The 17,746-nt window shown below is 34.6% G+C and overlaps 1 protein-coding gene across 2 annotated transcripts; it reads left to right on the top strand.

Annotated features, from left to right (window-relative positions):
• Nucleotides 1-2,766: 2,766 nt before the first annotated feature.
• Nucleotides 2,767-11,362, top strand: JAC1 (J-domain protein required for chloroplast accumulation response 1). Of its 2 annotated transcripts, none has more exons than XM_011629401.3 (9): nt 2,767-3,670; nt 5,137-5,906; nt 6,708-7,102; nt 7,241-7,343; nt 7,786-7,862; nt 8,948-9,013; nt 9,090-9,167; nt 9,660-9,836; nt 11,096-11,362. In XM_011629401.3, exons 1-9 carry the CDS (start codon nt 3,165-3,167, stop codon nt 11,135-11,137), a joined length of 2,214 nt encoding a protein of 737 aa, XP_011627703.1. In that variant the 5' UTR covers nt 2,767-3,164; the 3' UTR covers nt 11,138-11,362. The 2 variants fall into 2 exon arrangements, with proteins under 2 accessions (XP_011627703.1, XP_006856110.1); XM_006856048.4 differs by having other exon boundaries at nt 6,702-7,102.
• Nucleotides 11,363-17,746: the final 6,384 nt, after the last annotated feature.

Raw genomic sequence — 17,746 nt, 5'->3', positions numbered from 1 at the left:
AAAACATAACTGCGGCATGCTCGTTACTTCAACGATATTCCAACATTCTGAAAATGCGGACATGACTATCTCCTGCTTTGCACGCTGTCAAACTTGGATGAGTAGAAGTGGCATTCGCCCGAGTCCGTAAGACAGAACCATAAGTTATGGGAGTTCATGTTTTACTGTTGTTCAGAAGCTATTTGTTGCCTGCAGATGCCTAGCTGCTGTCATTGATGTTGTTTACATTTTGCGTTATCCACGTTAAGCTCAGAATATTTTGCAGTATGACGTAATGATGAGACCTCTATAACAGTTCAAATGCTATTTAAATTTCTTGTAACACTGAAAATAACTTGCAATAATTTCGGTTTATATATAGCAATTTAAGTAAGGAAAAGTATACAATGTGACCATTTACCTTTGGTGCAAAGTGGTCACTATTAAGAAATTGGATGGTTGCATTTATTTCACTGACCAAGCACATACTTCGAAAGAAAATTTCTCGAACTTTTTGACACACCCAACCTATTAAATTTCATATCGGATGATTATAAACAATTGTGACCCCTTCTATTGAAAGCAAATGGTCTATATAATCCATGTAAGTAATGTATTGACATCTTATGAATATGGCATTTAGATCAATGGTTCTTACAGGTGTAAGGTGGCTCTGAAATGATCTTCACATATGTCCTCAACTCTGTTCAGAAGAAACATAACCTCCTTTGTGTCCTATTTCATTCTTGGAGGCCTCCAACTTGAATCAACTGGAGGCAGTAGCAAATCATGCATAAATGCGTTCGCAGTCTAGCTGGATAATTTTCAGTGTTTTGAATTTAACAATTTATATATATTTTTTAATATAATTTTAAAAAGCCCATAAAAACACACGTTCTAGAGTTTGAATAGTTGCAAATGTGGTGGGAAGCTACCCATTATTATTCAGGAATGTGAAAATTTTAATCAAATTTGTGAAAGATATGCCTTTTTTTTTAATGAAAATTAAAAATGAACCACCATAAGTAATGAGACATTCTGAGCCCTTAGATGATTATTCATACGGCTACCCTTCAATAGTATCTTTTAAGGGAAAAGTTTATGTAGAGCGGAGGTTCTAAACAATCAAATTTGAGCCTACCTCAAAAATTTCACTAGAAGACGTTTTCATGTCCAAATATCCTCAAATTGATCATTTCAACATCAAGATACTTGGACATGAGAAAAAAATGGATTTTAAGTTTTAGAAATAGTGTATTTTGTAACGTATTTTTGGATAGTCAATTTTCAATATTTTCAAGTTTATAAAACCACATTTCTCGATACTATTTAAAGGTAGGCTCTAATTTGATTGTTTAGAGCCTCGGCTCTATAGAAACCACACCCATCTTTTAATGATTAATTTTAAGACTACAAATTTGAATTTTAAGACGACAAATTTTGGGATGTAAAGGATTGATCTCAATAAAAGAATTTCAAAATTACAAGATCTATGCACCTAAAGAAATATGTCTCAATGTTAAACACAAAATATCCATCTATACATTCGAGGTGTAATTTTAAGACGCCAAGTTTCAGAGATGCAAACTAGGACTAACTTCAATAAAAATATATATATATTTTAACATAACTTTAACAAAAATAATTTCTTAATTGCATTATCTATAAACTTGGAATAATATTATCCCAAGATTGAATAGACTATCTAAAGATGGAATCTAAGTGTTAGAAAATTTATAATCTAATTTTTTTTATTTTGCAAATAATCGCCCCAATAATTCTCAAAGGGTTTCTTAACTGTCTAAAAAAAGGAAAGAAAATGCTAAATAGGTCTTCCAAAAGACGGAGCAAGTATCCAATATATGCTCACTTACATTTAAAAAAATGATGAAGTTTATATAGGATTTAGGCTTAATGAAAACACAATAAAGTTCCACCTGAAATCCTTTGACAATAGAAATATCTATGATGGTTCTAAAATCATTTTCTAATACTAACAATAATATTTGAAACTAAAAAAAGGTATAGATCTTATGGATATGGGGGTATTTATTTTTAAGGCGAAATTAAAGGTCCAAATAATTTGTTATGACATACATTATTTTTAGAGCTTAAATTTTTTTTTTTTTTTAAAAAAAAAACATACCGTTCTAGATGATCAATATAAAACTTTTCCAATGATTGAATTGTAATTTTCTTTGAATATTAATGTTACAGCCGTATCAAACTACTTCATTATTAAAAAAGAAAAAGAAAAAAATAAAGTCTGAGGCCAGGGGGTCATCGGCTACTGCCCACTCCTATTTTCCCACCACATGTTTTCCCTCTCCAAATGCTCCAAACTCCAACCAGACAGGCTTTCTCTCTCTAGACACTCACATTTTCTCTCTCTAAATAGTCCAACCACATGCTCTCTCTGTCTCCCTAGATTGTCCCCACCATCCCACACCCTCTTTCTCTCTCTACTGAAGCCGTGTGTCCATGGCTAACTGCGTTTCCTCTCTCTCTCTCTCAACCCTCTTTCTCTCTCTACTGGAGCCATGGGTCCATGACTAACTGCATTTCCGCCCCCCCTCTCTCTCTCTCTCTCTTTCGCTCTCTGGCTGTGTACATTGGACTGTCTCTGTCCAGTGAGGGACCCACTCTCTCTAACCTCGGAAAATTTTAAATAGATAAAGGTTTCTATACTTCCCCTACAGGACAAGAACACATTCATTCTCTCTCCACGAAAAAAACCTCAGGCAATTACGAATTTATATATAAATACAAATACTCGATCTGAATTATACACATTCATGGCCATGCAACAGAGAAGCTTATCCTAACTTGTGGTTCCTGTAATTCCCTGTTTTCTCTCTCTAAATAATCAGAGAACACAATTTGACTCTTCCTCGGTCTCCAAAAATCAATGAATGCACAAGTACAGGCCCTCTTCAGAATCAGATAACACAATTCCACTTTGCCTCTCTCTCTCTAAAAATCCAGTAATGCACAATTACAGGCCCTCGTCAGTCTCTAAACTGTCTTCTATCTCTAAGTGAGTGTTTAGCGACTAATCATCTCTACCCAACATGGAGAAATGGGTCTATGAGATGCCAGGTAAATCGCAGGGCAAGCCCCTTTCTCTGTCTAAGCTCTCTTCTCTCTCTAAGCGGGCTTTTAGCGATTGATCAACTCCACCCAACATGGAGAAATGGGGTGTTGCAGAGAACCTCCTCTGTGGGCATAGCACATCGAGAATCTCTCTAGAAACCGGGACTTTCAGCGTAACTTCTTCGCCAAATTTCTCTTACAGAAATACAGACGTAAATGTGGTTCCTCAGAATCCATTAGGCCCTGCTTTTGACTTCGATGATGTTTTTGGTGGTCCTCCAAGAAGTTCTTCAATCTCAGAATCAAGATACAGTTTTAATGGAGCTTTTGAGGGAAAGCCCAGTGCGTATAAAGAAGAAATACTGCCTTCTAAGAGAAACCCATCCTTTGGGATGAGAGAGCAACCAGTTTTTGGTGAGAATTCTCGGGTTCATAGGAGACTTTTGGGTGAGGATTTCTTTGATGACATTTTTAATGGGGGGAGTTCATCGGAGAGAAATTCTCTCTCTTCGCCATCGACGACTCCTCGGTTTCTTGCTCCAGGACTCCTCAATGGTGAAGCATTGAGCCCAGGGCCTTCCTTGCCTCCCAACTTCAGGTTCTTCATTTTTCTCTCTCTCACTCTCTTGAGTTCTCTGGTTGTGACATATACCCGTGTTATGAATCTGAAATCTTGAGTCAAATTGCTTAGGGGTATTCTTCTCTCACAAGCAAGATTAAAAAGCATTTTACCATGTTAGGCCTTGAGTTTATCTTTCGTACCTGAAACTCCTCAATGGGAAAACTAATTTTGTTTGATTACCATATCATTACTCTTTTTGAGTTTTTTTGCTTGATAAAAAGGAGATTTTTTAATACATCAACAGCTTGAATTGTCTGCTTTTTGTTGATCAGACAGTGATAATGAAGCAATTTATGTATTGAGATTCATAGCTTATTACACATTCAATGCGAATCTCGTGTTCTAGTTGTTTTACAACTTGAATTCATGCTTGGATTCAATTTTGTGCACATGTTGATTTCACTCTCTGTGACCACTCTGTTTCATCTTTATTCAGTGCAAATGGTGCTTTATTTGTGGATAGCGACGTAACTGCTCCTCTCTCTCTAATTTGCTTTCACACTTAAGGCTCTCTCTAGAGGCCTCTTAGGTGGTGCACTGGAGAGGAGGTTAAATCTTACCGCCGAGCAAAGACTGCGCAAGAGGCGGTTATCGTCCGATCTAACCGATAATTGTCCGGTTAGATCGGATCGATCAATGGCCGGTTTCGGTTCTAGGCAATTAAGGTGATCAATGGATATTTTAAAAAATAAAAAAAAGATATATATATAAATTCTCAAAAATAAAAAATTTAATTAGTAATGCATTTTAAAATATTTCTTACATTACGGTAAGAGTAAAAATTGTTTTGGTCACTAATACTCACTTTTATAGTTTTCTAGTTTTTTAAAAAAAATTAAAAAAATAACGATTAGAAAACATGGAATGGGTTAAGACCTATTTTTTTTTTATTAATTTTCAATTTTATTTGAATGTGTTTTTGTTTTAATCAATTTTTATATGTTTTTTAAATTTGAATGGATTTTTTATTTATTTATTTTTAACATGCTTTTTACTGTTGAAATTTACCCAATTAAAACAGTTGAATCGGAAGATTTACTGGTTAAGTCTATCAAACCGCTTCTCGGTATTTGGGATTATCCGCTCCGGTTCGACTTTGTGCAATTGTAGTGGGTTAGTAGGCGATACACTAGGGGCTAGCGGGGCATAGGCATGAGTTGTACTGAAGTGTATATATACGGTGGCTTTTGTTTTGTACTTGCTATGTTTTGTACTTGATATGTGTGCAGTGATGCTTATGGTTGCAAAACCTTGAAAATGTAGTTGTAGTCTCCCAGTCCACACTGTTTTTATGTAGCCTATGTGTTTACTATTTTGTTATAAGTGGCATCAGAGCTTCCGTAAAACTCTAGGTACTAACTGTATATTGATTTCTTTCCTTTGATTCAAATGTTTTCACTGGTTTAAGTTTTAATCTCTTTGTATTTTCCTGAATTTTCTAGCCTATCTAGCAAATTGGGGAAGGGGATAGACCCTCCAGCATTCAGTTCCCCCACTCGTCGTAGTCCTCTGATGCGCAGAGCTACTTTTGGATCTCCATCAGCTTCACCTGGTTTTTTCCTGTCTAGCCCAAGAGAGCAACCTGAAATCCATGGTTTTAAGTCCAAAATTGGAACCCAATTGGCTCAGCGACAAGATGATCCGACAATGGAATCTCTCTTTAAGTCCAAAATTGGAACCCAATTGGTGCAGCGACAAGATGATCCGACAATGGAATCTCGCCTTCGCACACATCGCCAAACTCCTGTGTCCATCCAAATTCCTTTCTCTTCATATGAGCCAACAAAGCCCTCAGATACCCTTTCAAAAGACTCTCCTGAGGTTTCTCAGAGTGAAAATCAGTTCCATTTCTCCATACACAAATGGGCAGGCAAAGCAGTAGGATATTTGATCCCTGTGAAAAAAGATAATTTGAAAAAACAAGAAGAAGAACCTAAAATTAATGAGTTGAGTGAGGTCTATGCCCTTCCGACCATTAAATATTTGTCGACAATTCCTTGCTCTTCAGACGATCATCTTGAAAACCAACATATTGAATCTGTCCAAGATAGACCAGCTACTCGAAACGATCACATTAAGAAGCTAGATCACATCTCTAGCAATGAGTCATCAATACATAAAGGGGCAGATAAAGAAGAGCTACTCAAGGAACCACGGGAACCCACACACAAACCCCTTCACCATTTTCTCCACGACGATAATGAAGAACGAGGTGCTCTATCTCCCTTCCACTATTCACCTAAATCTATGTATATATTTGTGTCTGTGTATGTACATTTTATGCACGTAACACACACATGTATGATATCTATAATGTGTATGTTTCATGCACGCACACAATTTACATGTCCATAAGCTCAGGCATAGCCATATATGCATTTATATTATGTGTATTGTGTGTGTGCACGAGTGTTCAAAAAATCGAATTAGGTAGGTCCCAGCCGGTCAAAAAATGTTAAAAAATAAAAAAAATATGAATAAAATCTAAAAAAATATGAAAACTATATTTAAAGCATGATTAAACAAAGCCATCCAAATTAAGTAGAAAATTAGTGAAATAATGGAATTTAAATAGTCAATTTGTGCCAGGGGAATTTTTGAAATTTCCCAAAAAAAGATGGAAAATTGTAAAATAAGTATGGCCAAAACACTTTTCAATTTTTGCCAAAATGATCAAAAACATTAAAAAATATTAATCCCATATTTTTTTGGATTTTATATTTATTTTTTATCTTTTTAAATACCCCGCAAGTCCACAAAAACTGGCCAAAACCGGATAGGCTAGTGCCCGGTTCCGGTTTGACCAGCCGGTTCCGAACTGAACCGGCTGAGTTTGCAAACGCTGGTGTATACATATTCATGTCCATATAGATATAAGGTTACAGTTGTCTTATGTTAATACTTTTGTTGTATGTATCATGCTTGTTTCGTAAACTTATGAAACTAAAAAAAAGGGTAGGAATATTTAAAGTTCAAACTACAAATGACATTTCCTCTGATGTGTTAGCAACAGTGAAGGATAAGTTGGTTGAACAGGGCGGCAAGAAAGAAGGTTCTTTACAAGGCAATGTGCCATCAGAAAATGCCAATGATAGTATACAACAAAAGGAAATTATTGGTGAAACTCTATCTAAACAGGTGAAAGCAACTAGGCCAAGCTTGGCTAATTCAGAATCCAAGATGCGTGGCAACAGAGTCAAGGGCAAAGTCAAGGAATTCATTAACATTTTTAATCAGGATCCTAAACCCATGAGTAAAACTGAAGGCAACGACCAAGTTTCTGGTGTAAAAGACCGGGTTTCTCACAAAGGGGATGCCCAAGAAGCCATATCTTCAGATTTTTCTGATAATCAAGTGAAGATGGCTAATGGAACCATTATTGCAGATTTGCCAGAGATTCCCATTGTGGTTTGTTCCATTAGACCATGCAATAAAAGTTCTCTAAGACCTTGCTTGTTTATTGTTTCTTTTATATATTACGAATTATCAGTCAGTTTCTTCATTTTCATTTCTGATTATTTACTGCTTAAAATATTTATTTCTCAGGTAGATCGTATCCAAAATCAGAGAGAAAACTCCTCTGTTGATGAACCATTCAGTGTCCATGAAGTTCATGATTTATCTTGGAATGACACAGAAGTTCCCTCTGGTTAGTCTTCTGATTATAGTAACAGTAGTTATCCAGTAGACCCTGAAACTTGAAGTCTACAGAAAGAGAGAGAGACCATTAGGTGCTTTAGGCTCGTTAGTAGTTGGAATACAGTGGGAAGGTATTTAAGTTCCTCAACTAGAGAGCAATAATTCACATGAATCCATAAATGAATAAGAATTTATTTGGCTATGGGTGTCTGTTCAACTGGTAACAAACCATTTCCTTCATACAAAAGTTTGAAATGCATAAACACTAAATGTATTCGTGCCTCTATCTTTTGGTTCGAATCAACCCCAAGAAAACTGTGCTGCTCAATCTTTGCTTATTTACTACAAGTTTGCTGTTCAATCTCGTTTCTTTTATTATAAAATTATAAGTCTCTCTAAACATTTATTCAACCATTATCATTGACATACATTATGTTTTTTTATGCCAAAAGGAACCGTGAACCACTCTATGGATGGCCTTGATCGTAGAAAAGAATCCTATGGTAAAGATACCCAAGAAAACTTTCGGGTATGTATATGACATTCTTAGAAATACATAGAATGCATAGATATGTAAATAGAAAAGGATTTCTTTTGCTGTATATGCAGACATGGCATATTAATCATTAAGAGTAAACCAAGTCTTCTGAAGCTTATTACTGCAATCACAAACCTAATGTATTAACCTCCACCCTCAGTTGTGGGCAGTGTTCGCAAACTCGGCCTATTCAACTCGGAACTGGGCACTCGCGGTTCTGGTTTTGGCCGGTTTTGGTGATATGGCTGGGTATTTTAAATTAATTCAAAAAATATTACATAAAATCACAAAAAATAAGGGATTTGGCAAAGATTGGAAAGTGTTTTGGCAATGAATACTTACTTTATACATTTTTCCATCTTGGTTGAAAAATTTCAAAAATACCCCTGGGCACAAATCAATTTTTAAATCCATGTTTTCTCTAATTTTCAACTTCATTTGGATGTGCATTGTTTAATCATGCTTTAAATATATATTTTTTGGATTTTATTTTTGTTTTTTATTTTTTTTAACACTTTTTTGACCGTTTGAACCAGCCGGTTTACTGGTTACTTGGCACCGGCCCTTGGCTGGTTTTAGAGGCTGATTCGTTTTTTCGAACAGTGGTCATGGGTTTACATTCTATGCAGACCTGTTTAAATAAAAAAGTTCTTATGCATATTGCATGTGAGAATTAAGAGGATTTGTTACCATTTGTTTGACATTTATTATCCCTGGATTTGCACACTTGTCTAAGTAGGACTTTTCTGTCTTGTCCTAAATGTTGTGAGATCCCTCAGTTTTCCTTTATAAAAAATCTTCGTATTAACTTCTTCACCCACAACTTCTAAGTCATTCCCTGTCTTGGCGATGCCAACATATATGTAATGGAACTTTTATTAATGGCGATACCTTTGGAATGCATTTGTATAAAAAGAGAGCGACAGGCTCACTGTAGTTCATCACTGTCCCGATTTCTCAAATGACTGTTGTTTGGAGCTTCTTCACTAAGGACTTGTTTAACAAGAATTCCTTGATTTCTAATATATAATGAATCTAGAATTCAAGCTCTCGTGTTTTGGTGGTCATATGTATAGGTAGAGTATGCTTTGGAGAAACATAAACATCAGATGGCAAAAATTCAACCAGAAGAGGAATTTCAAGTAAGAACCTTTCCTGCAAGAGTACTTTTTGTGTGGGTTTCCTTGTATTCATCAACATTAGTTGATTTTATCGCAGGAATCAGATACTAAGCTACGTAATTGGTCCAGAGGAAAAGAAGGAAACATCCGCTCCTTGCTCTCAACTCTACAATATGTTAGTATACTACACAAAGCAAATGAAAGAATAAAACTGCTGTGTATTGAGCTTCTTGGTTATGTACATGCATATGATTGATTGCATTGTTAGGCAGTTAGGCCTATGGATCGATAAAATAATTCTCTGATTCTAGGGTATTGTGATGTCTCTCTGTTAGAAGTTAAGTATGCTAATGACCTTAAATTTATTGGACATGACCTATCCCACATCTTAATGCAAATCATTGATGGGCATACCATTTTTTATTTGCCAAAAATTTAGAGAATATCCTACAAATCCTAACATTTCATCACATGATACGTGCATAAGCATAAAATTGATTTTCAATTGTGATAAGCATGCAACTTATAGTTTTAGAATATGTTTCTCTAACAAAAAAATGATTTTTTCTTGCTGTCCTTGCATTTTTGTGAAGGCTGATATTGTTGACATTGCTCAATATCCTTAACACTGTCACTAAACTGTTAATGCCACACCATTTCTTTTTAGGTTCTTTGGCCTGGAAGTGGATGGAGGCCGGTTCCTCTAGTTGATATAATAGAAGGGTCTGCGGTGAAGAGAGCGTATCAAAGAGCATTGTTGTGCCTACACCCTGACAAACTGCAACAGAGGGGTGTCACAGTGCATCAAAAATACATTGCAGAAAAGGTCTTTGACATTTTGCAGGTATTTTAAATTTGTTGCTTGGAATACAATAAATTTTCTCTCTCCATTTTATTATGCTTCAATCTTTTGATAACCTTCCGCTCAAAGATTGCATCCATAGTTCCATAATGTAGATATATTGGTTAGGCCATTGACGTCGAAATATGTCAACATCATCATTTAATCCTTTTCCCAACTAATTGGGATTGACTACATGAATCCTGGTCCGCTCTATCAAGGGTCATACCCTCGATGAGGCTATAAATCCCCATATCTTTTCTCACTACTTCCAACCATATTCTTTTGGACTTGCCCCTTGGCCTTTTTTAGCCTTCCACTTTAACTAACTTGCATCTCCTAGCAATTGTTTTACTGGGTCTGCGCCATACATGGTCGACCCAATTAGTCTACTTTCTTGCATCTTATTGTCTATTAATGTCACACCTAAATTCTCTCGAATATATTTATTTTAAATTCTATCCTTTCTTGTCTTGCCACTCATCCATCTCAACATCCCTATCTCAGCTACACTCATTCTATGAGTATGTTGTTTCTTGAGCAACCAACATTCTGCCTCATAAAGCAAAGCTAGTCTTACAACTATCCTATAGAACTTTTTCTTCTACTTTATTAGTATGCGACGATCACGTAAAACTCTGGTTGCACATCTCCACTTCGTCCACTTAGCTCTAATTTTATGTACGATATCTTCCACGATCTCTCCATTTTCCTAGATTATCGACCCAAGATAAAAATATGTGATTCTAGTAAATAGAGATTAGCATAGAAATATAGGTAGTTAGTTGTGTCTGCAAAGGATAAAAATAATATTTTCACCTGCATGAATTTTTAAATGTGATTTCTTTAACACTAGATCTTTAATATTCTTTAGAGTTCATGTTCAGGCCTACACACAAACACATCGACAGATGGTTAAGTTTTTGCATGCATAGATACATAATAGTAAATGAAGCAAAACACAAAGAGAGATGGGAGAAAAAAAAAACAGGAAAATGTAGATGAAGCCGAGACCATTTTGCATGTCCGGTTTGCTAGCATATCAGTCACCCAATTGGCTTCACCATGCAGCCCAAAAATAAAATACAAAATCATTTTGCAAATTTTCATAGTTTGTTTACATCTACAAATGCCTATCCTGATATACAAATGCCTCTATCTTAAGCATGTTTGAAACAAAAAGCTAGTTTCTAAAGCTGACATGCCACGAACAATCAGAATGCATCTATTTACTTCTGATTGAAATTTATTTTCTTATGTAGGAGGCATGGACACATTTCAACAATTCGATTGGTTCTTTTTGAGTTGGCATTCAAAATTTGAAACCATGGGCCAGTTCCAGCTATCGAGATCAAGTAAATCCTTCTACATGTTTGGGCAAATCCATTAGGAAAACTCACTGTAAATTCCCTTATGTACACCAATTACATGTATTTTTTCTAAAACATAATGGACAATATAGTGCAATGCACTTCTGCCAGTGCGAAGTATATATGAAAGCATTTTATTATACAATATTATATTATAACTATTGAGTGTATCTTGTAAGTTCTTTAAAGCAAGTTTTAATTGGTTCGTAGTCGATAAAGCAACAGTTATGAAGAAAACTGTGTAAGTGTTCATCTTTTGAGTTATGGCTAATTTTTAGGGTGATGTTTAGAACATGAGTGACATTACCTTACAAAGACATCAGTTCATCAATTTATATAAAATTTAGAATCTGGAATGATATAGTTCAATAATGGATTAAGTTATCTGAAGAGGCATTCACCAAACATGAATTTTTTCAAAATGCAACACACATAAATAAATAGATGACCCAAGTTACTTATCAAAATAAATAAATGAATCAATAAATAGCCAAATTTGATTTGTCAATGAAAATATTAGCATAGAGTAAATAAATAAATAAATGGCCAAATTTGATTTGTCTATGAAAATATTAGCATAGACTAGTGGAGTAACTTGATGGCAAACAATATTTGTACACCTACATAGATATCTGTAGGTTGACACAGTCAATGGGCAGGGTGACCCAACCCAGCCTAAAAAAACTACATCTTGGGCCACAAAATGTGACCTAAGGGGCAACCCCAGACCAAGCCAAGACAGGGCCGACCCGGTCCTTAGTTTTTCATTTTTTTTTGCATTGTTTTCTTTTCATTTTACCCTGCGTGGCTCGGATAGGGCCAAGGCCGGGCTTGCGCCGGCCCTGGGCTTGCGCCGGCCCTCAGGGGAATAGGGGGTAGGCTTGCCTGCTTGCTGCTAGCCCTAGATCTGTGGTAACTTTTCTCAAAATGATACTTTTATCAGAGGAGCTGTATAGTCCCTTTTCTCAAATGGAGACTTAGAAGTATCCCATATCACTAATACTAAATCTATATTAGAAACCATGCCTCAAAAAAGCACCATGAAAATCACTCGTGTCTATTATAATAGAATGGCACTCTGTTCGCCACTTCATGTAACATAAATGGTGAAATCATGTAAATCCCTCATGATGAAACCATGTAAATCCTTCATCATTAATAAATAACATCACTCTTCTTTCTTTTCTTTTTTTTGAAAAATATGGGTTTCCAAATTTGAAAAAGAAGAAGAAGAGTGTGTTATCCATTATAGATATTTTACTCTGAATAATGTTCATTCAACCTCCTATAAATGTTATTTTTAAATTTTTAGCAAATATTCAATTTAATAAATGAAAATATGAAACCCTATATTCCTTTCATGATTATATAACAATTATGGCTATGTAATAGTTGTTTTTATGCTAATATGACAGTATGGCCCTTTTACTCCGCCACTTGATACATACGATTTTATAGTGGAAAGCTTTTGTGTGACCCCACCCACATATAAACGAATATGTTCCCTTTTCAGTTGTTCAATCTAAATGGATGGCTAGGATTGTCCCTGTCGCAATGTCATGCCAAAACACTGTGTGATTTTTCATTTTTTCTTATAAAACCTTTTTCGGTGTGATTTTTCATTTTTTTTGTAAAACCTTTTTTGGTGAAATTTGGAATGTCCCGTATTCTTGTTGGGCTACACCTAAAAAAATAAAAGAAAATATTTCTCATAAAAATAAATGACCAAAATACCCCAAATTTTGCTATAAAATGATTTATAATTTAATATTAAAAATAAAACACTCTGAACCGTCGGATCAAGATCCAATGCTCAAGAGCCAACCTATGAACTCAAGCCATCCCAGCCATCGACTCATTTTTTAAGACTCCGAGTAGGGGTCACATTCACTTTATATGCGTGTGGTTCATATGCAAAGAACATTCCCATATGTATGTCTTTGTGTATAATATTTATCATCCAAACTATGTCATAAAATAATTTTTTTTTCGTTTTTGAAGTGACTACATGCACATATGTCGAACACAGCATGCTTTATTAAATTTACTACACAAAGAAAAGAAAAAAAAAAAAAAAAAAGTTTTATGAAGTGTGAACCTTTAAGTTTGAAAATGAAATCTTAGATGAACACAGATATGCCAAACCATATTACACCATCAAGTTAAATTCTGTAGTAAAAAAACAGTATTTCAGGAATAAATTATTATTAATTTAATGCTAATAAAACAATATTTCGGTAGTAAAATATTATTGATCAAAATTATTACAAAAAAAGTTTGGTTTATTAAATTTGAACCATCTTCAAGTTAATAACAATGTCAGCTTTACATTTAAATGGTCTCGTAATAAAATATAAATAGAATTGTAAAGTCCAAGGAGATGCACGAGATCTGGAGTCGTCCAACAATGTCAGCTTTACATTTAAATGGTCTCGCAACAAAATAGAAATAGAATTGTAAAGTTCAAGGAGATGCATGCGATCTGGAGTTGTCCACTTGTAAATACCAGTCGACATAAGATTTGGAGTACCACTTGTAAATACTAGTCTGTGTAAGAAAAATCAAACCAGAACAGTATTAATACGATATTTATAAAAAAAAATATACAAAAATATACAAAGATAATTTAATACATACCAAAAAAAAATTGCTTAAAATTAATATCCCTCTTTAGTCTCCTTCAATACCTTAATTTGTTCACTTTTTTCTTTGGCTTTTGAATTTACCCTTGTAAATTAGCTATAAATTATATGGACAGATGATTGAAAGACTTTTATATCACGCACACAAAAAAACAGAAAGAGGGCTTTTGAATTTACCCTCATAAATTAGCTACAAATTATATGGACAGATGATTGAAAGACTTTTATATCACGCACACAAAAAAACAGACAGAGGGAAAATGTTATTTAGAGAATTAGAGATATTCTTAAGAGACTTTTATAGCACAAAAAAAAAAAAGATAAAATAAAAACTTATCACAATGGAGGTATGTTATTATAAAGTATTGTCATATTAAAAGCATGTGATTTCAAAAGGTTTGGGCCCTATATACTTATATATATGAATTATATGTTAGTTAGAGTGAACTATATGTTAGTAAGATTGCTATTTGCTTCATATTTTGCCAAAGTAAAAAAAAAAAAAATAGTGCAACAAGAGTGCAACAAGTAAAAACAATACTCAAAATAAGCAATCCCTGATATTATTTTTAGGGTGGACCATCCACCGCACCGATCCAGGTTTTGAAACACTGAGTACTATGAACATAAAACTCATGCTTTGTTGCCACTATATCCATCGTATAACTTGTTTAGCCTGTAACCGCATTATATAGCAAAACCAATGATATCAAATTTCAAGTAAATAGGTGAGAAATGAGGGGTACATTGATAATATATCAACAATCATAAAGGGTATAAATGAAAAACCTCCCAATGGAAACTATTGTATTTTTGTACCAAATTCAAAAAATTCAAGGTAGAAATGAAAAACTCCCCATCGAAACTACTGTATTTTTGTACCCAACTCAAACATTCAAATTTTACCCCAATCACCTGTTTTAAGAATTGGATGTCTATTGTTTATCCTAAGGCGATCCTCTTGATTAATCTCAAAATTTTGTAGATTGTATCATTATCATATAAATAAGCAAATAAATAAATTTTGAGGTTTTTATATGTTGAGATCAGGCCTTGTAATATATGGTACTCTCTTATTTAGTCCAAAAACTAATTTCTAATATTCTGATTGAATTTTTTTCATGGGCTTCTCCATCAGGGCGGATGTACATCCTAAGCTTGGGGGACCCAAATTAGGCTAAGGCGAACCTATGTAGCCTTCCTCAAAAGACAAATTGTTTTACCCGAACCAGGACAAAGTTTCTAAAAGCTTGAGTTTTATTAAAATAAAATAAGGCCTTACCTAAAATCTTAATTTGAAAAGCACTTTCGAGAGTAGAAGTCTCCATGATGATTCTAAAATCAATTTCCAATACTGACAATAAATTTTGAAACTAAAAAAATGGTACAAATCTTGTGGATCTATGAACACCTATTTTTAAGATGAGATGGACAGTGTAGATTATTTGTTATAATATACACTACTTTTAGAGTTTGAAGTTCTATTTTTTTTTCGCAACCATAATATTCAGGCCGAGGTAATCGATATTAAGGCTTTTCAATGCTTGAATTACAATTTTCAATTATTTATGAGTTTAAGGGTTTACTTATTTTGATGGGGCTACAGCCCTATCAAACCATCTTCCAAATATTTATACTATCAAAAAATTATATATTCCCTAGGAGCATATCCTGGATACAATTTATCACATAAATCCCTGCATTGAATACCCTAAATTTAAGGGATGGAATCTATTCAAATAACACCAATATCCGATATGTATATGCCTAAAGAATAATATCCTAAGATTCAGAGGTTATCCAACATTTGGATGGTTCACATCTAGGTGTTTAAGAACTCAATTTTTTTAGAATACTCACTAGGTGACTTTAAACTAGATCCCAAAATTATCTGGTGAAAAACATTACTCCTTGAATGTGGCTCTTTTACCTCCCATGAGAGAACTTCTCCCATTAGAGTACACTATTCTCTCTCTCTCTGCCAAAATATAGCATAAGTCAGATGGCACAGAATGATATGGTGATTTAGAGAACGACAGACACATTTTATCACATATTTGTTTATTTATTATACTTTTTATATTTATTAGGGACTATCTATTTCAAGGTTTTTACAGAGATGCAAGATTCATAAGATCTATATCATTTTTAGAGTTTCAAATTCCACACTAAAATGATAAAAATAAAACTATAGTTGATTGCAACATGTTTGCATTTTAAAGTTTTGCAATAGTCTTTCCAAAATTCGTTAAAACTACAACCATACAAAAACCGCATCCCTTAAAGATTTATCATAAAGCAGAAATGAATAGTCCACGTGAGTGTAAAATCCATATATCATAAGGATCACCGTCTTCTCATTGATGGATGGATTTTGACAAGACAATAGTGGGACCCACCTGGACCGTGGGCCCCAAATAAAAAGCAGTCCACATGACTATGGAAGATCCATAATCACGAGGATCACCACGGTGGGATCAATGGTTGGCACCGATGACCATGAAAGAGTGTCGATTAAACCATTTTATTTTTCCAGCCATTTAATCGAGTTCCACTGATTAATAAGCTATTGAAATTGGGTCCTAAATGTACACCAACACACGCTTTTTTTGTGAGGGAGTAAATGTACAACATATTCCTGCAGGACCATTTTATCCTTTAAAAAAAATGAGATTATTGGTTACTTACTCGGTGCCTTTGGTTCACGGAAAAAGGAGAGAGTGGTCAGGAGGATCACGCGTGGGAATTTACAGCAGAAAGACTTACACATGACCCCATCTTTCTATTTAATCTCGTGATTTCATCTATCACAACATTTTATACTGCAATGGACCTGATTTTGTGGTGGCCTTGACAGCCTTTGTATCTGTACCGTCTAACTCAATTGAACAATGCATATTGTGTTGATGATGAAGCCATATTCCATAATCTATAGGAGTTCCTAGGGAAGTTACCATATTCCATAATCTATAGGAGTTCCTAGGGAAGTTACCTGATCTTTTATTTGGTCCTATTGTATAGGAAACTACATCTTATTTCTATGGGGTGTCGAGCTTTTGGGTCGGAGACATCATGTTGCATCCTACCGGAAGATAAATTTTATTTTGTAGATTCCATATTTTATGAGAAATAAAAGTCAAATCCGATTAGATGCAAAAAATCTAATCCAAATAAAAATTGAAGAGAGGCTCACGTGAGCCTCTTGGGTTATTCTCTTTATAAAGAGAGTTTTGTAGAGAGAATTATAGATGGAATATTATGCTACAGAGAAAGATTAGTTTTTAGTCTTTTTGAGTGGGTATTGTTGTGAGAGAAAAGATCATGTTTTAGGGCTTGAGAGAACTTGTAATCATTTGTATTCTCTTTGTTTGTATAGTGTTTTTCTGATTTTCTACAAGGCTTTAAATTTTTTTAAACAACTAAAGGAATCTGATATCTTTTTCAACGTATAAACCCATAGATTTCTTGAAAAATCATCAATAAAAGTGACCAAATACGCAGCACCCCCAAAAACAGGTGATTCCCATGTGTCTGAATGTATCAATTCCAAAAAATATTTACTTCTAACGGTGGATAATAAGCATGACTCATAAAAAATCTAAATTAATTCAGGGAGACGGTTTTTATAGAGAAGTACATTGAGTTCGCGCTCACTCATGTAGCCCAAACATGCGTGCCACGTCATGACAGAGTCCACCTCTGCAATATCGACTCTTCTAAAACTGTTTCACCAACATGTCTGTATAAATTGCTTGCTAACTCTCATTTCGCAACCACTAGTGCCCCTTTTGAAATTTCAGATATCCTTTCTAACCTATAAACTTGAAACCTTGCTCATCAAATTTTTCCAAGAACAAAAGACTTCTTCTGAGACCCGAAACATGTCTAACACCTAAGATGG

This window comes from Amborella trichopoda, chromosome 13 (genome assembly GCF_054954075.1).
Source record: "Amborella trichopoda isolate Santa Cruz 75 chromosome 13, AtrichopodaSantaCruz75HAP2 v2.0, whole genome shotgun sequence".
In the NCBI taxonomy this organism is placed as follows: domain Eukaryota; kingdom Viridiplantae; phylum Streptophyta; class Magnoliopsida; order Amborellales; family Amborellaceae; genus Amborella; species Amborella trichopoda.
Note: the sequence above shows the minus strand (reverse complement) of the source record. Positions and strands in the feature narration are given on the sequence as shown.